The 23286-nt window shown below is 41.3% G+C and overlaps 1 protein-coding gene across 2 annotated transcripts in view; it reads left to right on the plus strand.

Moving 5' to 3' along the window:
- ptprq (protein tyrosine phosphatase receptor type Q) overlaps window positions 1–21112 on the plus strand; it is a 41613-nt gene extending 20501 nt beyond the window's left edge. Inside the window, exons 25-63 of one of the 2 annotated variants that reach the window (XM_068312399.1) lie at window positions 69–197; window positions 287–433; window positions 711–874; window positions 1485–1992; window positions 2114–2275; window positions 2365–2553; window positions 2651–2758; window positions 2998–3279; window positions 3364–3642; window positions 4057–4177; window positions 5619–5773; window positions 5882–6027; window positions 6128–6299; window positions 7572–7892; window positions 7976–8251; window positions 8367–8518; window positions 8766–8907; window positions 9308–9583; window positions 9657–10019; window positions 10255–10364; window positions 10534–10720; window positions 10823–11061; window positions 11789–11858; window positions 12231–12389; window positions 12604–12895; window positions 12975–13048; window positions 13150–13249; window positions 13390–13518; window positions 14627–14671; window positions 15733–15759; window positions 15897–15978; window positions 16808–16898; window positions 17040–17116; window positions 17414–17548; window positions 17745–17870; window positions 18140–18285; window positions 18489–18624; window positions 20377–20500; window positions 20588–21112. In XM_068312399.1, coding sequence (XP_068168500.1) covers window positions 69–197; window positions 287–433; window positions 711–874; window positions 1485–1992; window positions 2114–2275; window positions 2365–2553; window positions 2651–2758; window positions 2998–3279; window positions 3364–3642; window positions 4057–4177; window positions 5619–5773; window positions 5882–6027; window positions 6128–6299; window positions 7572–7892; window positions 7976–8251; window positions 8367–8518; window positions 8766–8907; window positions 9308–9583; window positions 9657–10019; window positions 10255–10364; window positions 10534–10720; window positions 10823–11061; window positions 11789–11858; window positions 12231–12389; window positions 12604–12895; window positions 12975–13048; window positions 13150–13249; window positions 13390–13518; window positions 14627–14671; window positions 15733–15759; window positions 15897–15978; window positions 16808–16898; window positions 17040–17116; window positions 17414–17548; window positions 17745–17870; window positions 18140–18285; window positions 18489–18624; window positions 20377–20500; window positions 20588–20625 — 6479 coding nt within the window. In that variant the 3' untranslated portion in view covers window positions 20626–21112. The remainder of the gene's footprint in view (window positions 1–68; window positions 198–286; window positions 434–710; window positions 875–1484; window positions 1993–2113; window positions 2276–2364; window positions 2554–2650; window positions 2759–2997; window positions 3280–3363; window positions 3643–4056; window positions 4178–5618; window positions 5774–5881; window positions 6028–6127; window positions 6300–7571; window positions 7893–7975; window positions 8252–8366; window positions 8519–8765; window positions 8908–9307; window positions 9584–9656; window positions 10020–10254; window positions 10365–10533; window positions 10721–10822; window positions 11062–11788; window positions 11859–12230; window positions 12390–12603; window positions 12896–12974; window positions 13049–13149; window positions 13250–13389; window positions 13519–14626; window positions 14672–15732; window positions 15760–15896; window positions 15979–16807; window positions 16899–17039; window positions 17117–17413; window positions 17549–17744; window positions 17871–18139; window positions 18286–18488; window positions 18625–20376; window positions 20501–20587) is intronic. The other variant, XM_068312400.1, reaches the window with a different exon arrangement.
- The last annotated feature ends 2174 nt before the right edge of the window (window positions 21113–23286 follow it).

The raw sequence follows: 23286 nt of genomic DNA on the forward strand, positions 1-23286 counted from the left end.
TGTTATTAGATTGTGAATAATTGTTATCACATATAATCTATAAAAATCATTATTTCTCTGCATTTCAGCCCCAGAAGACCCACCACAAAACTTCTCTGTATTGAGTACAACATCTAGATCGATTTCCGTGTCCTGGAGCTCTCCTAACATCATAACAGGAAAATTTACCTACATGGTCTACCTTTATGGACCAACAGGTTCCTAAATATAAAATCTGGAATACATACAGACATGAGTGTATAAACATACTCCAACTCCACAGTGATCTATTTCCTCTTCTTTCTAGGGTATTTGTATGAAAACAGCACGGTAGACATGCGTTTTGCATTTATGGGTCTGACCCCTTACATAAGGTACACAGTGATGGTGCGAGCCAAGGCTGCAGGGGAGGTGGGCCCAGCGGCACAGGAAGTGATAATCACACCTTCTGAAGGTCAGGAGAATATGTAAATACTGACACATCAGAATGGATTAAACTCAACATAAATGTTTTTTTTTATTCTTTAACATCATTTTTACTGATTTGTAGTTTTCTTTATGAAAACTAGCATGACCTTTAAAATAGTTGCTGATAATATTTTAGTGAGTTAGACAATGTGGTAAAAACGTAGAATATAAAGAGATACAGAAAAAGTCAGACTAACTTAATGTAGAAATATTTTCAGTAACATGATAAAACTACTGACAGGTATGAGTGTCTGTGTGTGTAGCACCCAGTGCAGTGCAGGACTTGAGAGCAGCAGCTGAGGATTCGGTGTCAATCCGTGTGAGTTGGAGAAGCCCGGCTCAGCCAAACGGCAGGATCATCCAGTACAGACTGCAGGTTCTGACTGATGACATCCTGCTGCAGGACATCACCCTCACTGCAGAAGAGGTAACGTAGATTATGGTCATGCATGCCACAGAATGACTCCCATCACAGCTCAGCACTGCTGTTCAAACCTGAGCCCAGTCTGTAATGTTTATAAAAGGGATGTTTATATGTATACATTATTATTAGTGTCTATAAAGCTTGTGTAAAGCTATGAATGCATTTTGAAGAGACAGTTGCATTTTCTAAAGTCTGTCTCAAGAAGTTTTAAATAGATTTATGTTCTCCCCGTGTCTGTGTGGGTTCTCTCCATGTTCTCCGACTTCCTCCCTCTCCCAAAAAAAAAAATCAATTTAGGTGAACTGATCACCCCAAACTCAAAAACTATAGGAGTGAGTGTGTGTGTGCGTGCGTGTGTGCGTGCGTGTGTGTGTGTCTTTTGTGTGGCCCCACGATGCCCTGGCAATGCGTCTAGGACATACCCCACTGTCAACATTCGGCAGAGATATGTCAGGATGGACGGGCAGTCGAAGGACCTGCATTTAGGTTTTCATTATACTGTAATGCTATCCAAAGCAAAGACACAGCTGTGCCAAATGTTCAAAAGTAATATTAGGAAGGATCAATCCAATCAACAGGTTTGAAGAAAAATAGATTTTTCTCTTCCTTTCAGAATTCAACAGATCTGGGTGAAGGTCAGACACTTTCCCCTAATGTCCAGAACAGTCCTGGGCGACGTAAGAGAAATGCCAACCTCAGTCTGGTCACATCACCTCAAGCTTTCACAGCCACCATTTCTGATCGCCCAGTGTCTACCCATGTGATGGCCTCCAATCCCACACGTTCTCGTCGTCAAATCACAAACACTGACGGTCAAGTGATTGCTGTCTCCACTATCACTGAGAAGCCCAGCACCGCTTATGCTTCTACTTCACACTCTAACAGCACAGATCCGCGGTCTGCTGGCTCTGCAGTCTTTGACACCTCTGACTTTTCTATTACCTCTGCTCCACCTGCTACGTTTCCACCCTGGCTGACAGAGCAATCACAGTTTTATGGGGATGTGACCTCAGATTCCTCCCCCTTGGCCCTGACCCGAGGGCAGCTTCGCTTGTCCACACATGGTGCATCAATTACAGGAGACTTTTCAACACGCAGTGCAGCAGCTTCTAGTGCCACAGGTGGGAGAGCATTAAAAATAAATGCTGCTGCTCTGATTCAACGATTTCTATCTATTCCATTATAAATCCTGTGTGCCTTTGCAGTCTCATGTATCCGTCTGCATATGCATGCATGCTACAGGTGTAACAGTCAGAGAGGAGGTGATGGATGTTTTGTCTGAGGAGCTGTCTTACCTGGTATTGGATCTGATTCCTTTCACCGACTACACGATCAGAGTTACCGCCTCCACAACTATTGGAGAGGGTCCTGCCATGAATATCACAGAGAAGACCAGGGAGCAAGGTGGGTGCTCAAACTCTTTCAACAATAATGTAAAGCTTTTAAATATTCCTTTTCTCCTCACAATGCATTGTACCCTATGTGTGATCTAGTCCCCAGCTCAGTCCTTGATGTGTCCTATCAAAACATCAGCTCTTCCTCCATACTTGTAAACTGGGTGCCCCCACTCAACCCCAATGGACGGATCACACATTACACAGTCTATGGCCTCAAACTGCACAGCAGTCAGGCCCTAAAGTGGGTTGTTAACACTACAAACACTACCAGTATGTTGATAACAGGTAGTCATTTCATTGTTATTATTTGTTATTTCATATGATTAAATTGCACAGATCAACACAGCAGTTACACTCACTGTATTTCTGCTTTAATGTATAGATTTGGACAAGTATACTGGTTATAAACTACGTGTAGCTGCATCTACAGCTGTGGGGGAGAGTGCTCTGTCTGAAGAAGATGACATCTTTGTTTTCACCTTAGAGGATGGTATGTGTCACCCATAAATTCTACACATAAGAAAAAAGAATGAATGAATCATGATTGTTTGAATAATTGAAATAAATCTGGGATGGATTAAAAAGTGGAGTAGAGCTGTAATAAAACATCTGGCGTTTTTGTGCAGCTGTTTCCTCTTGTGAAGTCAAACAAAAATTGTTTCAGTGAGTTGATCACATTAAGACTCGCTCTATTCAATCTGAGATATGTCTCATCCATCCCTTTTTCAGAGCCTGAGTCTCCTCCTGTGAACCTCACAGTGGACGGCACCAGCCCCTCCACTGCCACACTGGTCTGGTCTGCACCAGAGAATGCCAATGGAGTGATTCAGTACTATGAGGTCCTGTATGAAAATCAGTCCTTCTCTGCAGTGATGAATTCATCCTCTAACAGAGTCACGCTGGCCAACCTGAAACCGTTCTCATACTACAACGTATCCGTGAGAGCGTACACTCGTTACGGCCATGGCAACCAAACGTCAGACACTTTATACCTGCTCTCTGGAGAGGACGGTGAGTTGATGGTTGTTCTTACATAAACGCACATGGGAGAGCCTTCAGCACTGGCTTAAATGTCTTCTTGTGTTGTTTCTTCAGTCCCAGGTAGTCCTCCATATGGCGTTACTTATGAATCAATCAGTCCCAGCGAGGTCAGCGTGACTTGGGAACCTCCTCTTGTACCAAATGGCGTCATTACCCACTACAGCTTAGAGCTTTGGAATTCCAGTCATTATTTGAACCTCACCTCCCCAGTCAACTACATCAACATCACTCATCTGAGGAAGTATGCAAACTACCGCATTATGGTTCAAGCACACACGCGTGTAGGGCCGGGAAACTACAGCGAGCCACTCAACATCACTACTTTGGAGGATGGTGAGAAGCATGTTTGGGGCAAAAGAGGGGAGAGGACGGTTTGTTTATTCATTTCCAGCTGCAGCTTGATTACATCATGACTGAGTTCAACATCTGATTAAATCTTTCCTTTTGGTTTTCCCCCAGTTCCATTTCCCAGTTTCCACTCATGCTAATAAAAATGTTATATCGTAGGTACCTGATGCCACTTGACTGTTGTGTCTCCCATCAGGACTGAGGAACACAAACAAGATCATCCATTTAAACTAACCAGGGTTTTTCTTTCAGTCCGTGTTCCTCCAGGGCTGTCTGAGACTGTTATTTGCCAAGTGAAAATTTATATTCAAAAAATCAATCTTCAACAAAGTCTCTGAGCTAAAAGTCTGTGCTCCTGTTTTTATTACGGAATTGCAAAGTGTTTCTGCTACATCTCAGCTCCAGACACACCTCCTCAGTTCCTCCATGCAAGGAAGTTATCCGACTACCAGGTAGAGCTGTTATGGGAACCACCACTTGAAGGCAATTCAGAGATACTCTACTACAGCGTCAGGGTTTGGTGAGTAAACTCTTCTGTTTAGTTGACATAATGTTGAACTCCAATAACAGTCAGATGAACAAAAATGTCTGCCGAGAACCAATAGTCCCCTTAAATTCTAACAGACCTTAGCTGAACTCAAACTCAGAGTTATATAGGATTTGTAACTTTAAAATATGGAAAAATACCCTCAAGATGGGGCGGCACGGTGGCGCAGTGGTTAGCGTAGGAATGAGTGTGTGTGTGCATGGTTGTATGTCTTTGTGTGTGGCTCCGCGGTGCACTGGCGTCGTGCCAGGAGTGTCCCCTGCCTCACATCCTATGCTGCCAAGATAGGCTCCGGCTCCCCGTGACCCGCTGCAGTGGATATTCATTCATCTTCCAACCCGCTTAATCCGCTAACGCAGGTCGCGGGGGAGCCGGTGCCTATCCCGGCAGTCTCAGGGCATTAGGCGGGGGACACTCCGGGCACGACGCCAGTGTACCGCGGAGCCACATAGAAACAAATAATCACTCACACACACACTCATTCCTACGGTCAATTTGGGACCGGCCAATCAACCTGAAGCGCATGGTTTTGGAGGTGGGAGGAAGCCGGAGAACCCGGAGAGAACCCACGCAGACACGGGGAGAGCATGCGAACTCCGCACAGAGCGGGACTCAAACCCGGGTCCGCCGTATTGTGAGGCGGCAGCGCTAACCACTGTGCCAGCTGCGGTGGATATAGCGGTGGTAATCTGAAGATGACTGACTGACCCTCAAGATGTTAAAGAGAGAAGAAACAAGTGCTTTTGAAAAATCTGGTCTTTTGACCAGGTTTCTTAACTATTCTTATGTGCAAACTTACATGTTCCAAACTTTCCAAAAAAAGCTGATTATGACAGGACTGCAAGCTAGAACACTAAACAAATACTATTATTCATAATGTACCTGTTCAAAGTAGCTACAGAAAACAAAATATCTCAGCTCTGATCCCTTACTGGTTCATATATACAGTATATAAATTACACAGGTTACACTTTATGCTACAATAGCTTGAAGTTATGTTGTGATTTAATGTTAATCAAACCTGCTGTACACAAACCATGTAAAATATTGCAAAGCTTTCATAAGTCATTCTATGGTGGTAGGGTAAGAAGGTTGGCAGGGTAAGAAGGTTGGCAGGGTAAGAAGGTTGGCAGGGTTTTTCTTGAAGAAATAACAAACCAAGGACCCAAGGTCGAAAGGTGGATTTTAAAAAATCACTATAGAGTTGTACCAAAGTTTAATGGGGTTTGTCTGGGGATGACACCAACCTCCCACCAAAGTTAGTGAAAATCCTGTCAGTAGTTTTTCAAAATCCTATTGCCAACAATCAGGCCAATCAAGAAATAAACACAGGTGAAAACATAATCTTCTTGGCAGAAGTTTTTAAATAATTTATAAATAAGAAGATAACATAAATTGTTGTTGTCTTATTTAGGAATGAAACAACTGAACTGTGGCAGAATGTAACAGAGACATCAGTGGTTATTAATGTGGATTCAGAGAGCCGGTACAACGCCTCTGTCTCCAGCTGGACCAGACTGGGGGATGGAGGAGTGCTGATCTACATCAGCTTCACCACCCTCGATGCAGGTACTTGACAACTCTTCAACCAATTTTAACAGATAACTTTATCCTCCTAAAATATTTGAATGACACTCAGCTCATGTCCTGAATATTTGTTTGTGTCTTTTGTTTTAGAACCATTTGACCCCCCACAGCATATCACTTTTACAAATGTGACTGCCTCTGCCGTCACCTTACTCTGGTATCCTCCTACTGAACCCAATGGAATCATTGTACACTATATTATCTACTACTCTGATAACAACACTGTGATTGCACAGGTGAGACACATGCTGTGTATAGAGTACAGTTTGTTTTTTTTCAACTCAGTATTTCATCATTTAAAGTTTAGTGAGAGCAGCTCTCTCGTGTCGTCCACAGAGGGTTCCTGTTTCAGATTTGCCAGCCCTCGCCTCTCCTGATTCAGCCCACTCCTACACTCTGACTGGGCTGATTGGGGGCACCAACTACACAGTGTGGATGACCTCCAGCACTGTGCAAGGGGATGGAGGGGTGCAGAGCAAACCACTAAACCTCTTGTTACCGGAAGATGGTCAGTCACACACACAGGGACACACACACATGCACATATACAGTATTATCCCACATGAAACCGCTATGAAAAAAGAACATAAGCATAAAATGCAAAAAAACAACAACACACCAATACAATTATTATAAGTTCAATTCAGTTTTGGTAGAAGGTAATTCCGCACACTTTTTAAAAAATTCTTCAACTTAAAAGAAAAATCACATAAAAACTTATAAACATTTTCTGTCAATTTGTAAAGGATGGAGGAGTTTGTCTGGCATACTGGTTGTTTTAGACTGCCTGTGACATTGTGCCTTGAAACCACCCAGTTTGCCTTTTGTTTTTCAAGCTTGACTTGTTGTACAGTATTAAAAATCATCAGAGTAGGACAATAGTGATGCTGCCATGGATATTTTTTCTTGTCTTTCTGACAAACTTAGTGAAATAGCAACCTGCAAATCCTTTTGTTTTTATGTGATTTTGGGAAACAAAGACTGCAGAAAAACCATCTCAGTCTTTGTCACATTTGTATGTTGTGATTTATTTTGTTGTGTTAACGGTTTACTTGTGAAATATTCTCGCTCGTACTGACTCTGTATCTCTGCTGTGCCCCAGCTGCTCCATTCTCAGCACAAGCACCGGACCTACGGCACCCTGTCTCTCCTGTACAGCCAAGCTCAAGAGGGGCCTACTCCCCTGGGCTCAGACCCACACACACCTGGCCCCTTACATCCACTCATGATTCCTATGGACCTCTCAAGTTTAATCTCCTCTTTCCCATTCATCTCCCTCTCTCTTTCTACAGTATTTTGTACCATGTATTTTCAGAGGGGCTGAGATGACAAACAGGATGAGTATTTTCTCCTCAGTTGCTATCTCTCATAATGTTTTCAGTGTGCCGGGTTCTTGACTGAATGCCTCTTTATGTAATGTACGTTTCATCTTGTAGGTGTCGTTTCCATTACTGTTCACTGTACTGTTATACGTCTTTGTGTCTTTGTTGCCAAAGAGATTCCGTTTCATTTTGTCCTTGTGTGGTTGTCGATTTAGTTCATTTTAATAATAGCCCAAATTATTATAATGGGGTTTATAACAGCAAATGATAATGATGATGATGATGATAATGGTGATGATGATGATGATGATGATGATGATGATGTGTTTAATTGATTGATGTCCAATGTTATCACCTTTCAGTTTAGTAAACTGATGGATTGATTGACTTAAAGTTTTCAACCATTGTTATTACAGATGATTAAATAGTAATGTTGGTCTGTTTGTTTCCCTCTTCAGTGCCTAGTGACTCAGTCAAAAACCTGTCTGCGCAGATATTCAGTTCTACGGCCATCATTGTTAGTTGGGATCCTCCTCTGGAGCCAAACGGTCGTCCCTCTTACCTCCTCACCCTCCAGGAGGCTGGCATCCCCCTTAACACTTCCAACCAAGGGACTCCAGGTGTCAGCAAGACCATCAAGCACACCACCACTGACACTGTTTTCCTATTCACCAAACTCAAGAAGTATTTCCCATATGTGTTCACCGTTACCCCGGCGACTGGTGCTGGCCCCGCCTACAACCATACTAGTACAATGTACCTGAGAACAGATGACGACAGTGAGTTCATCTACTCAAGCATTCACTTATGGAAAGGATGCCCTGTGTATTTTTTGTGAACTGATATATGTTGGTGCCTTTAGTTCCTAGTTCTGCGCCGTTGCTGGTGTCCGCCAGAAATGTGTCATCGTCTTCCATTGCGTTGGTCTGGCAGCGCCCCCTAGAAGCAAACGGGGAGATAACATCTTATACTCTAACTCTGTTTGGCCCCGGAGGCTCCAGCACAACAAATACCACCAGCACCTCATTCATCCTCACCAACCTGATTCCATACACAGCCTATAACCTCACTATCACAGCTGCAACACGCAAAGGCTCTGGGCCTTATCTGCTGGTGCATTTGCACACTGATGAAGGAGGTCAGTTTGAAAGCACTATTCATTAAGATCCTAATGAGATGATATGTATTTATGAAACAATGATGCGTGTGTGTATTTTCAGTTTCAGTCTTTGCTGTCTGCCTGTGTGTTTCAGGGCCCATGTCTCCGCCTCGTAACCTGACTATTTACAACCACACAGCTGTGTCTGTGTGGCTCAGCTGGGAACCTCCTCTGGAACCCAATGGAGTAGTAATACAGTACGGCTTCCGGATCCGGGACCTCATCACACACACTGTCACACACATGGTACTGTTAATTTCACACACCGAAAGCTACATAATAACAATGTACACATTCTGACACTCACTTACAAGAGCAGACATTGCCACACAGACCAAAGTTCTAATTTCACACTCCAGATAGCACTCAGCAGGAACATTATATGTACACAAACCTGCACATGTATCTTGATATAATAAGAGCTACTCCAGTAATTGAGATTGGATGATTTTATTTGCTGTCTTTCTAAAGTGTTGGTTTATGTGTGCACAAGAATTCATCTGGCCCGTCAACCACAGAGCATCTCTCAGGCTTCAGGCCTCACAGCTCCTATGAGATCAGTGTTTACAGTTACACCAGGGTGGGCCATGGGAATCAGTTCAGCAGCCCAGTGACATTCACAACTAATGAGTCAGGTAAAGAGCACATTGTCGACACATAAGGGATTTAATTCTGCCCAACCTTATCCAACACCAGAAATGCATGTCATCCAGTGCAGAAAGCTGTAATGCCTTTATCAGTGTGATCATATGAATTCTGAGTTGTATACTGTACCATTTTTATAGGTATTGTTAAAGACAATACTTGTCTCTTTGTCTTAAAGTAGGAGTATGAGGTAACTTCCTTCAAATCAGTCTCACTGTACAAATAAAATGCAACTCATTAGACATATATATATTAAATCTGCCATTCTACAGTCTATAGTCCACAAGTTTTTCATTTTTGTGAGTTAATGTGTATTTTTTTCTTCTGAAATTAGATGAAGAAAGCTAGCTAAGGCTGATATTTTTCTAACAACAACGTCTCCGCCTCCAGTGTCTGATGCTGTGGCAAACTTGTCCTGCTTGGGAGTGAGCTGGGATTCGCTTCAGCTGTCTTGGGAACTTCCAGCCAATCCCAACGGACAGATCCTTTTTTATGAGGTTCTATTGGAGGTATCCATGCAATCTTTCACATACCAGGCTCACACACCAGGGTACACAGTGACGGGGCTGTCATCAGAGCAGGAGTACACACTCACTGTGGCTGCAGTCAACTCTGTAGGACCTGGAGACCAAGTAAACTGCACTGCGTCCACCCTCCCTGAGTCAGGTAGACAGAATAATACCAATGGTAACGTACATCAAAAAAAAGTGAATGCTTAAATCCTCCTTATCTCTCCTAGTCCCAGCTGCCCCTCGCTTTCTCACCACCTCTCATGTCACTCCTACCAATGTGACCCTTCGGTGGGCTCCTCCACTCTCCATCCCAGGTCTGCTAAAAGAGTACCACATCATTGCACAGCTGATTTCTACCGACTGCAAACTGGACATTTTAACCACCATGCAGCCAAACACTGAACAAATGACATCAGACTGTGTGGACTCTAATACCACTGTGTCAATGAATGCTTCCAATGGCGTTGAAAAGAGCATCACACTCCAGTCCCTGGCTAAATACAGGTACTACCGCTTCAAAGTGGCTGCAGTCACCAATGCTGGAGTTGGAGAATACACACACTGGAACTATGCACGTACCCTGGCTGGAAGTAAGAACATCACAGTGATATGACCTTTTTTACTGCCTGAGGATGGTGGTTAGTCATACTGTATCTGTCTTCCTCTACTAGTGCTAATGAATGCATAGAAGAGTTAGTAGCTAAAGTCAGTATCTAGCAGAGAAATGATAATTCTTTTAATAATAATTTATTTTTTGGTAGATAGATTTTGATAATTTTGAGTTTATTTTAATTAATTATACATAACAACCTGCGTTTCTCTTAGATCCTGATGCTCCTCCCCAAGACCTGAATGTGATTTCCACCTCCAATGGCTTTCGCATTTCATGGGAAGCCCCAGCTGTTCTCTCTGGACCAACGTCGTATCTTGTGCAGGTCATTTCACTTAATTTAATTTTTAAACAAGGCCGGTTTTCTCAGACCAACATGTGAACCTGCTGTTATGTTTTTGCTAATGTTTTTTCACTTGTGTTGTGGTAAAATGAAGACAAATCTATCCACATAGATGTAATGAATCTCTCCATGGACCCTGTTGTCATACCAGGTGGGTGGTCCTGATTTCAATATTTCGATGGTTCGAGCTCCAGGAGAGCTGAAGACAGTTGTTGTGAATAACCTGACTGCTTTCACTCGCTACTTGGTGACTATCACTGCCTTCACTGGTCAGCTGGAGAACGCTGCCAGTGATGGGAAAGCCATTGGGCCGATCGAATTTCAAACACTAGAGGAGGGTATGTTGAAATCTGCACCTGTGACAGCTGCTACACGTTCTAATACAAGCAAATATGTACACTATTAATTATTGTATATGATTATTTTGTATCTGTCATCAGAGCCCAAGGATCCTCCCAAGAATGTGATTGTATCAGTTATTCCAGAAGAAGTGGACCGTGTTATGGTAACTTTCACCCCTCCAGAGGAGCCCAATGGAAACATAACTGACTACTATGTGTACGTCTATGAAAAGGGCCAGATATTGTTAAACATGAGCCTCAATATTACCCAGAGAGACCAGAACATGATGACAGCCATCATTGGGGGTCTAAAGGGAGGCCACAGCTACAGCATACAGGTGACGAACACACAGGCATTCTTAAATAAACCTCCAAGTTGGTCAGATCATCATTTAGCTAAAGAATAGGTCACAAGTTTTAACTCCTCTTTGTATTTTTTTTCTCTTTTTATCTATCAGTATAAATTCATTCATTCATTCATTCATTCATTCATTCATTCATTCATTCATTTGTTCATTCTAGCATTACCAAACTCTCCATAGCATAACCAATTCAATTTCTGTGGAGAAAATTATTTTAATGGTTAGACACCTGTTACCCTACAAATACAGGTAGTCCTCAACCCACAAATACAGTTGGTTCTGAGAGGTTGTTTCTAAGCTGAATGACATGTAACTCGTTATTTATTAAATGTCAATCTATAATTGCCTTTAAACCATTACTCCTCAAAATACAAAAGCACTATTCCCTAAGACGTTACCAGAAATAATTACAGAACACGATAGGGGAGATGAGTGTTGGAGATGCGCGGACACAGTGGTGCTGCTTGGTGGGGGTTGTGCAGAAAGCAGAACTACAGTAGTTGAATATTGCAGCGCACGGTTATTCGTATCTCCAAATGTTCATAAGTCAGATGTTCGTATCTTGAGGACTACCTGTATACTATATTCAGGACAATATACACTGCTACAGGCTTGTTCAATGATCACAGGATTTGTGAAATACTATTACATTTGTTGTAGTGTTTTGGGGGATACCAAGGTTGATTTACTTGTCCCTTTCTAGATTTCTGCAAGGAACACTGCTGGGAGGAGCCCACCCAGCCCTCACGTCCAGATAACTACAGGGATCAAAGGTATGAGTACCAACTCCTCGTGTGAGCTCTGCACTGCGCAAAGTTTCTCCCCTTGTTGCAGCATTGATGCATAGATTGTTGACAGACAATCAAAGCCGCATAGTATTATCCCTAAGTACAGCAGAATGCAGAAGGCGTCCTCTGACACAGCAGATGCAACTCAGCTAAATTGTCAGCTGTGGGTCGATGATGTAGAGGTGCAGGTTCTCCCTCACTGTTCTCGGCAACAACCTGTTAAAAACATCACTGTAACTGTGTGTGTGTGTGTGTGTGTGTGTGTGTGTGTGTGTGTGTGTGTGTGTGTGTGTGTGTGTGTGTGTGTGTGTGTGTGTGTGTGTGGTCCTGTGTTAACACATCTGTTCTGTGTTCTAGCTCCGGCCAAACCAGCCCAAAGACCCCAGGCAGTGCTGGGCCATGGAGGGGTTGCCATAGTAACCCACAGGACCATCACCATCCGCATGCCTGCCTGTTTCTATAGTGACGACAATGGACCAATCACAAAAATCCAGGTCATCGTGGCAGAGTCAGGGGGTATGACTCTTTTAAAACATTGACAGTCATCCTTTTAGCTGAATACTCGTGGGTCTCGGTCCTGCCTAAGCGTTGAGCCTCTAGTAGAATCTTGCCTTATAGGGCGTCACTCTGTGCTAAGCTCAAAACAAGAAAAAATCGGCCTAAACATCTACAGAAATTTGACTCCGTTGTCCCACACCTCATTTCCTCTACGGCTTTCGTCCTGTCACAGTGAAGGACATCCAGAACCTGACCAACTGGAAGAATGCATTTTTTGATCGCCCTGCCCCTTACCTGACTGACAAGGGTTTCCCCAACCCGCTGTGCTTGTTGGGGGACGGAGCATCACGCTCGGCTGCACACGTCAGAGGACGTCGCAGCACCCCTGGCGATGGCTTGCCCTCAGAGAGGTACAACCGCACGATAGCAGGGGTGTACGTGATCGGAGACAACGATGACTGCATTAGAGAGAACAACACTGATCATTTCTGCAATGGACCCCTGAAGTCTAACACAGTCTATGTGTGAGTGGATCAAACTTAAAGACAGTTGTAGCTTTAGAGCCCCTCAGGGTGACATCTGACTGTTTGTTTTTTTTCACAGGTTTAAATTCAGGGCCACAAATATCAATGGCCAATCCACAGACTCTGAGTACTCAGAGCATGTCAAAACAGCAGGTATTTATTCTAACGTTTGTTTCTATTCAAACACAGAAACCATAGACTGAAACCATAGATTGTATGACATTATAACAGTAAGTCTCCTCTCCTCTCTACAGTGGATGGCCTGTTGACCAGAGACGAACAGATCATTTTGGGAGTCCTGCTCTCCTTCTTCCTGGCTGTGTTGCTCATCATCATCATCTGTGGCTCAGTGAAGTAGGAAGACAGGCATTCATTCATTATGAAACTGCAACAGTGTGAATTACTTTTTAAAGATGGCTTATTTAATTGTCATTAAGTGCACTGCAATGTTTCCCTTTTTATTCATTGAGTTCTGTGTTTGACTGACGTGCCAGGATTCATCAGCGCAAGAAGGAGGGCGGGACTTATTCACCCAGGGAGGCAGAAATCATAGAGAACAAGTGTAAATTGGATCAGCTGATTGCTGTGGCGGATTTGGAGCTGAAACAAGAAAAACTTAACCGGTTAGTCTGTGTGCGTAGTTGCAAATATATCAGAAATGTTTGAAGCTGGTTGCACACCGCTCGATTTAGATACTCCAGACAAGATTCAAAATTCAAGTCAACGAGACAAAAGTCACTTTGCAGCAGCAACTTGATTTGCTGTCAACACAAGATATCTCACAGCAAGTGCAGAAAATAGAAGCTGGAGCAGTACCACAACACAGAATCACTGTGACTTTAAAGCTTCCCTTCAGTTCTTTGCAGAACAGATGAGTCAACTTGTCTGTGTGTCGCCAATCAACTCCTCACACAGGTTTTTCTAACAATTACCGGTAAGTGGCAAGAAATATAGTCAAATAAATTATTTTCAGTGAAATAAGTTTGGAATGGATTAAAATGATAACGCAAGCGACAACCTGCAAGAAAGAGGAACAAAATATGAGAGCAAGATTTTTGGTTTTATGTAGTTATCTGACAATAAATAAAGACAATAATATTGGAAGATGAAATATGTGGATAAAACCTTATGAACACCAAGTATCTTAAGACTTCTGGCAATATGATAGAACACAAATAATTCAGAGTAGAGTAGATGGGTCCATAGTAGTGTGAACTGTCTTCAGGAAGAGCAGAGCATTAAAAACATAAAACTCACAAGGGAATCAACGTAAATATAAGTGTTTTCTCTCATTTCTCTGCTCTGACAAATATTTGACCCATCTTATTAAACCAATTTTTTTTCATATGCAATAAGTATTCATAGTCCTGAAGAGAAGGCTGATGAGGAGGTGGATCATTTGCTGTCTGCTTGTTTTAGCTGCTCCATTCTTTTCTGAGAGCGAAAATTATTGTTTTATGACAGCTGATGTTTGTGATCACCGTGAAACTGCTCCAGCTATCCTGTCAGTTCAAACTATTGTCTTCAGAAAAGTATCTTTCTTTTTTGTTGCAACCAGAATAACTTCATGGCGTAGAGAGTAATCTGTGATGTTGAGACCACCACCTTTCTGGGCAAAATCTGTGGAAAAATAACTTTTTTGTTATTTGTAACTCGATTGGCACAAATAATCTTCCTTGCACACTGGCACTTGCTTTGTTTGTGTCTCACACAGCATGTTTCTCTCACCAGGTATTCTTCCTTTTTCTTTAGACGGAAAGAGATTTATGTGATCCAGTAAGTTGGGCTTTGGGCATGTTTGTGTGCAGAAAACTCTGTTTTGTATGCTTTGCTTGCTTGTTCTTCTCTAACGTTCATCTATCATCATGTGTGTGTCATCATCTTGTTACCCATATACAGCTATGCTTGCATTACTGTAGAAAATCTATGGTAGTACCTTGAGATACAAGCTGCCCGACATACAATTTATTTGAGATATTTTTGTCCGACATATTAGCAATATCCAAAATACGAGCTGTGCTTCGGGACACCACAGCTCCGATGCACGGCTTTATCCATTCCCGGTTGAATAAAACATCAGCTGAGTCTGGATGTTGTCGTTTTTTTGCGGGATAAAGACGTAGCTTGTGTGTTCTCGTGACCTTCGCATTTCTTTTCATACTTGATCATTTTTTACGTAGCTTTCATAATCAATTATGCACAGGCATAATTTTTTTAATAATTTTTCATAATTTAAGGGGTTTGGGGATTTTTTGCAAGGTTGGAATGGATCAAAATGATTTTATATATTATAGATGGGGAAATGTTGTTTGACTGACGAGTTGTTTGATATACGAGCTCAGTCACAGAACAAATAAAACTCATATCTCAAAGTATTACTTCATGTGTGCTTAATATTGAAGCATTGTTGAAGGTCCACAGTTGATTCCATTAGCGACCTCAGCATTTTACCGACAGCCTTCTCCTCACGCTCAGTCACTGGCAGTTGTGCTAACATTCTTCTGGTTGAGTGTTTGTAGACTGTTTACATCTCACTACCTTGAAATTACAGTGATAGCTTAGCGGACTTAGAGAACATGAATGGGTAAGATTTATCTTTACCCCAGAGTCAGCGTAACTGCAGCGTGTCTTCAGTGATGTACAGAAACATCAGCCATGAGAAGGCAACCTTACACCTCATTATAGTGCAGCAAATAGGTTCCATCATCAACTAAGAACTTCTTTTTTTCATTCATACAATTCCACATTCTCTGCAATATGTTTAACTGCTCTGGACAGTATGGTGGTGATTAATTACTTGATTTGTTTACTTTGTTGATGTTTCCATTTGTGTCCAGGCTGCTCAGCTATAGGAAATCACTCAAGTAAGTCATCCTGCATAAATAATAATATGAATATTCACAGTGCAGCTGCAGCTCAAATTAAATTTGAATGACATTGTTGTAGAGTTTTTGTTCATTTCTCTCTCATATTCAGTGTTATTTCTCTCCTCACCTGTCAGGCCTGTCAACAAGAAGTCTTTCCTTCAGCACGTCGAGGATTTGTGTGCCAATGACAATGCCAAGTTTCAAGAGGAGTTCTCTGTGAGTAAATGCCTGTCTGCCTGACCTGAGAGGATCAAACATTTAAGAATGTATGAATTTGGGAAAAGGGATGCAATTACAGAAAAGTCCCTGATGCTTACATAAAGATGCCTGGTGCAAGAAAGAGTCAATTAATACAAGTTTTGCAGTAAAAAGGCATTAAAGGAGTCCCAAAGTCAACTCTGTTTTATGGATTCTTTGCTTCACGAACACAAAAAGGATGGGGTTTTTTTTTTCATTTTGTTTTTTTAAATGCTTAAGAATGTTTAATGTGAATTGATGTAGCCTTCACACTTACTTGTACAATAAGAGGCTTTTGTCTGTCTGGTGGGAATGATATGATATCAACCTTGAAGAAATTTATGAGAAACAAACTACAGGACCTGTTTCCTATCTGGAACCCTGAAAACTCAACACATGGTATATTATATATAAAGCAAAGTAAAAGTGCTCATATGCAGGTATTTTCTCATAAAAAATGTGCGTAAATACTGAAGTTAAGTAAGAACACCTTTATCTGACACAATTTATTCTCATGCTAGAATATTTCTTTGTCCTAAAATCACTTAATTTATTATTCATCACAGCTAATCACATATGGTCACAAAATTCATGCTAGAACAGGTCTGTGTCTCTACACTGCAGCCATCTGACAACTTATTCTAACCAACTTGGAGACCTCCAGCACTCAGTTAACTTGATAAGTACAAATTATCTTTGAAAGGCCTGAAATAGTAAAACTTTGTTTTATTTTCCAAGACATATGGACCCTCATTGCTGACATTTTTTTTATTGATATGAAATGATGTATTACATCTCATCTCCTCAGGAACTTCCAAAACTGCTGCAGGACCTGGGCACCACAGATGCTGACCTGCCCTGGAACAAATCAAAAAATCGTTTCCCAAACATCAAACCTTGTGGGTGGTTTAAATTAGATTTACACTATCATAATAACACTAGTACAACAAAAACAGATCTGAATTTTAGATTAGCCCCTGGGTTGGTATGGATTTATACTGTGTTCATGTTTATACCTCTTCTCACTAAAATGTGTCTAGACAATAACAACCGAGTGAAGCTGCTATCAGAAGCGGGCAGTGCTGGCTCCGACTACATCAATGCCAGCTTTGTCTCAGTGAGTATTATCTGCTAGCTGCTAAAAACCCAGCAGTGCACCTGGAGATTTACCTCTACCTGAGTCATTATCAGCTTATGAATGTAGTGATGCAGCCTTGAGATAGAATTTTTTGTAGTTGACGGATTTCTGTGTTCGGAATGTATCTTCGTTGAAGATGATTAACAAATCTCAACCATTTTTCCAAAAATAATTTTGAAACTTCAAGTTTCGTAACTTTTTTTCAAGAGTGAATTATAGGTGCTAATTTTTAATTTAAGTACACCTTTATATATCCTGCTCTTTCTGTGTGTGCAGGGCTACCTTTGTCCTAATGAGTTCATAGCTACCCAGGGTCCTCTGCCTGGCACTGTGGCCGACTTCTGGAGGATGATCTGGGAAACGGGGACCCGCACCATCGCTATGCTCACACAGTGTTATGAAAAAGGCAGAGTGAGTCATTACAATTTGCTTCAGTTATGAAACAGCATTTACAGAACAAGCTTGGCTCTGGCTTGAGCTATATTACAAGTACACCAGAAGGGTTATATGAGTGTGTGTGTGTGTGTGTGTGTGTGTGTGTGTGTGTGTGTGTGTGCGTGCGTGCGTGCGTGCGACCGTGCGTGTGTGTGGTTGTGTGACATTTCAGATTCGCTGTCACAAGTATTGGCCAGAGGACAATAAGCCCATGTCAGTGTTTAGTGACATTCTCATCTCAAAAGTGTCGGAGGAAATCCTTCCTGATTGGACCGTTAGAACCCTAAAAGTGGAAAAGGCAAGTCAGCTCATAGCACCACACACACACACACACACACACACACACACACACACACACACACACACACACACACACACACACACACACACACACACACACTTGCTGACCTGCACGTAAGGTATAATGCATGTTCTCACAAATGTTAGTGCTGTCTGTCGCAAAACCTCAGAAAGTTAGACAACAACTAACATCCATATCATTAAATAATGTAAATCAAATTAACTTTAAGTGACTGACCCTTGTCATGTATGAATTCCTCCGTGCAGCACGGGCACTACATTCATGTTCGCCATTTCAACTTCACATCATGGCCAGAGCATGGAGTCCCAGAGTCCTGCAGCACCCTCATTAAATTTGTCCGAGCTGTCCGAGCCCACAGGCATGACAACACCACCATAGTGGTCCACTGCAGGTACTGTGGGACGTCCGTGGAGGTTTAAGGTCATTCCTGAAAAATTAAGACAATGACTTTATCGATTTGGGTTATTAAACTGAGTTTCATGTCATGAGTCGTTTATCTATGTATCCAAATTTGACCAACAAATAGTAATTTTATGCGTAACATTAATATAGTCAGTATAATGGTGTGTTGTTTTCTTATTGCTCCATTCTCAGTGCTGGTGTGGGGAGAACTGGAGTGTTTATAGCTCTCGACCACCTCATCCAGCATGTCAGAGATCACGACTTTGTGGATATCTATGGCCTGGTGGCTGAACTACGCAGTGAGCGGATGTGTATGGTACAGAATCTGGTGGGTTAACATCAAATAACACAGCATATTTTATTCCCATTCTTAAACTTCACAACCATGAAAGAATAAACAAAAAAATTTTGAAAAGCATGTCATGCTGTTTTCCCGTAAGTTTTTTCAGGGGTAGTGTAGCTGTCCTACTTTCTACTTCATGCCCTGCTGTGATCTCATCCCCAGGAGGGCATATTTGGAAAATTCTCGTTTTGACAAAGGAAAGATCTGGCGGTGGTTTAAAGGCATATGCTGAGCAGGATTCCCCCTCTTAAAAACATCACGAATCTATCCTAAAATTACCCGATTGAGTCCTTACTTCAGTGCCTCAGTGTCTGCAGGGACCATATGCCTAGTGCCTGCACTCCTTCTTAGTATTTAGTTTTATTATTTCTGGACGTTCTGCGCATTTTTTAAAAAAAATTTTGTGGCCACATTTTGGCAGAAAGGTTTGAGCCTGTAGTTTCTGCAGCTATAAGAGCTGCTCAAAACTAGAGAGGACATGATTATTTTAGACAGCGGTGTTCAGTACCCCAGACAGCTAGCTATTAGCATAGCAGTCCAGTCATGTTAAATAAACTCACAAATTTCCTTGAGATGCTCAGGCAGGGTGCCTCTGCAGACAGACAGTCTACCTACACTATTCACAACACTGGAAGTGAAAACAAGCTATTATTGTAAATACATATCAGCTCTTCTGTGCTTCCCATTGTTGTATTTCTATTATTTTACAATGAAAAATGACAAAAGACTGACAAATATTACTGGGATAACTAGCATAGCAGGTGTGTTAAATATTTACTTTTAAGGAATTTCAAAACTTAATTGAATTATAGGGATTTATTATAAGCTGTAACAAAGTCTGACTGCTCCTGTCTCTGCTGGCATTGAACAACATTGCATCTCCACGTCTGCAGCTCACGGCTATAAAATGACAGGAACTCATCAATATTGGATAATACCCAGAAGCGGAGAAATGTCATTCCCTGTGGAGTTTAGGCAGTATCACGGTCAATGATCAAAGCAAGAAACCTGGAATTCTAGTAGGTTCTCTCTGTTCAGTACATACCGTTGCCTTGGTCCAAACTATTCTACACGTCGATAAGCTTTCATGGATTATTCTCTATTCTTCCATAAAAAGTTTTGGGGGTATTTCTTTTGTATTTTTTTTTTCAATTGTAGAAAATATATTTCATAATATGGTATCTCATAATGTTAACAAGAGTTATTTCATGAAGACTTTATCTGGATCCACTCCAACAATTAATGAGTTACTTCCTGGCCCATCTCTCCACTAACCTTCATGAAAATTTGTTTTGTAGAAATTTTTAAGTACGGACAAACAAGAAAAAACAAATACAGATTTAAAAAAATCACCCCCAAACAAAGGTAAAAAATAGATTTGAATGAAGCGTCTCTACTGTTACTGCAATAAATTCATGGCTGCTGCATTATAGAGGGATTTCACACTGATGTTCAGTCATTGTTTGAGCTTTAAAATGTTATTTTGTTCAAGCATGTTAGAAAAACAGTCTGCAAAAAAGTTGGATCGGTGTGTGTCCTGACAGACAAAAATATTAAATCAGGTGTCAAAGGTTGTATCGTACATTAGCAATTCACAATCCAAAATCAATGTGCTTTTCCTGCTCTCTTGTAATGAGAATATTGCTTCTGTCTTTCTGAGATGATCAACCCATAAAACCAATGTTTTAAATCAATTAGTATACTCGCTCAGTGTCTATAAACATCTGTGTGTTATAGGTACAGTACATCTTTCTGCACCAAAGCACACTGGAGCTCCTAAACAACAAAGGCAACAGCCAGTCCATCTGGTTTGTCAGCTATTCGGCTCTGGAGAAGATGGACTCTCTGGACGCCATGGAAGGTAAGCAACAACATATAAACACCCCCATGTAGACCTCACACTGAGCACAGCACCACGGTCATCACTCACACCTGTACTGGCTTTCAGGTGATGTTGAACTGGAATGGGAAGAGACCACAATGTAAAGACTCGCCTGAGGGACACCTTTTCCTGAGAGAGAGACAGCTCGTTTTGAGGCCGCTGGGGGGGGGTTGACCGTGGGCTATTCAAGTTTAGAGGGGAGGAAATAAGGAGGTGAACAGCGATCATTCGACAACAGCTGTGTCGACCCACTTCTGAGGACAGTCATCAACTTTTATAACCTTCCTCTCATCCACTACTTTTGAAAGACAGCCGGGGAAGCAAAAGGGAGAGAGGATGGTGAGATGACTGAGAGTGCGATCACATCTGTAAGCCTCTGGGTACTTTGCACAAATTGATTTCACTGTGTATTATAATTGCTGTATTATGGTGATATTATCTATGTTTTTGTAAGATAATTTATTCAGCCAAAATGAAGTTTTTGTTTGTTTTTTTCATTCTCGTTGTAATTCTGCTTGCGTCAACAGCATTTCTATTTTGTTTATCCTTTCTCAAGAGTGATTTGCAGAAATAAATGCAACTTGTATTTTTTGTGGCCTTGACAGTTACTGCTTAGAACCTCTTTCCTCTGAGACTGTATGCATGAAACATTGCTGTTTTGACATTGTGAAGATACAAATTACAAAGTTGATATTGAGAGGACACGATAACTATGATGTAATCTGAATTATTAATACACGTGTACACATATACCCGTCTGTAGACATCCCGTAAAATAGATAGATTCAGTATTTATGGTTGACCTCATCCACTAATGAATGAGCTCAGAGTCTGAGAGCTGAAAGGACATAGTCATCTGCGTGGACTGATTCCTCATGAGCACCTTCATTCCACAGTTCTTATTGAACACCTGGTGAAAATTCATTCATTAAAGAGCTTGGAGTGCAACAGACACAACACACTGTGGAGACAATACTCATGTCAGTCCACACAGCCGGAAAGTCCGAGACAGAGTAAAAACTACTTTATTCTTTCATTCTCTTCAAACAAAAAAAATTAGAAATATTCCATTTGTAAACATGTTGGTCTTTAAGAAATCTTTTTTTTTTTTTTAGAAATATCGTGAGGGTGCAAAGATTAATGACAGTGCTCCACAGTGAGGATTCAGATCGGTGCGTCTCCATGACAACCATGGAGCAGGCAGGCAGACAGGAGGAAGGAAATAGAGAGGGGAGGAGAGAATGACATCAATAAACTCAACATGCCATGACAATAATGATACAAACATGTAATTGAATCCTCCAGGATACTGTAAATAAAAAAACAAAAAAACATATCATGCTGTATAGTACATGTCAGTCAGTGTTTACTGGTAACAATGTGACTTAAGAAATCAAGCAATTTCAAGGGTGAATCTAAGCTAGACTGGTTGTTGCTTTGGCAGCTGTGTGCAAGTTTGTGTACATCAGTGTTTGTTTACATGTATACAGCATGTGTGTGTGTGTGTGTGTGTGTGTGTGTGTGTGTGTGTGTGTGTGTGTGTGTGTGTATACTGTATATGCTTTATGGTTGTGTGTTGGTGCTTGTAAGTATTCGTTAATACAGCATAGCCCTTTACACACCTTCACAGGTGACACAGCCATCTCTTAGAATAATCCTATGATAGTAGGACATGGTAATCTAATAATGAATGTAGATTTGCAATAATATCATTGTTTGTTAACATGGTAACTAGAGTGTGTTCTATAAAAGCTGCCTGTTTCGTGTCCCTCACAGCAGTAGGATTTATTAAATGAAACTGAATGTGAATGATAATATTATCTCTAATAACTATAATATCCTTCTTTTCTTTTAAACTAGATCTTCTCTGTACAAATACATACGTAGATACACACACTGCAGAAACCAATCACTTTTTCAGAATAAATCTATATTATCTATTTACAATATATCCAATATATTCTGTGGTGCAAAAGGTACATATATAATCGGTGTGTCGTGGTTGAACGACTTGTGGTCTGCTGCTCAGACTCAAACCACTGACATGGGAGGAGTGACACGGTGATGAAATCACTAAGTATTCCGTGGACATCTTAGGTTTTACCCCTGATTATCATCCAGTAAAGGAATGTAACTCTATTTTTAAAACACTTCTAAGTGTGCAAGAAGAAATGTAAGACATTATAGGGATGATATATCTTGTGAGGTGACCTTGGTCTATCTACCCTGTGTGGAGCCATTTTTATTCATCACTAAATTCGAACTGAAAGCTTTCTGGGAAGAAGTATTGCCTCAATGCAAATGCAACAATATTCACACTATGTAACCCATTAGGAATAAATATAAAGGAAAAAGGCTTCCGGTGGCTGATTAAGCCCCATTTTGGATGAATTTGCACCCCTACTCTCTCTTGTTCATGAGTAAGCAGATTGAATACACAGTACACAACCACGCTGCTCTCAGCACAACTCAGAGGAGCAGACATCACATCTTACACTGCAGCAAATCCATTCCTAAGCTGTGGAAGCAACATGCTACAGAATCAGGACAGTCTCACCCTACACATTATCACAACTAATCAAAAAAGTTTTGTAAAACACACAACAATGAAGCACTGCAAAGTATGATTGTCGTCAGGTTATGGTTTTGTGTTAGTGAGAAGCAACACTTCCTCACTACGCTACACATGACAGGGTAGAGACATTAGAGCCCATTCCCTTTCCTTTGCCTTCTTCTTCCTCACTAGTTTATTATCTGTTCCCAGA

This window comes from Antennarius striatus, chromosome 4 (assembly GCF_040054535.1).
Source record: "Antennarius striatus isolate MH-2024 chromosome 4, ASM4005453v1, whole genome shotgun sequence".
Lineage (NCBI taxonomy): Eukaryota > Metazoa > Chordata > Actinopteri > Lophiiformes > Antennariidae > Antennarius > Antennarius striatus.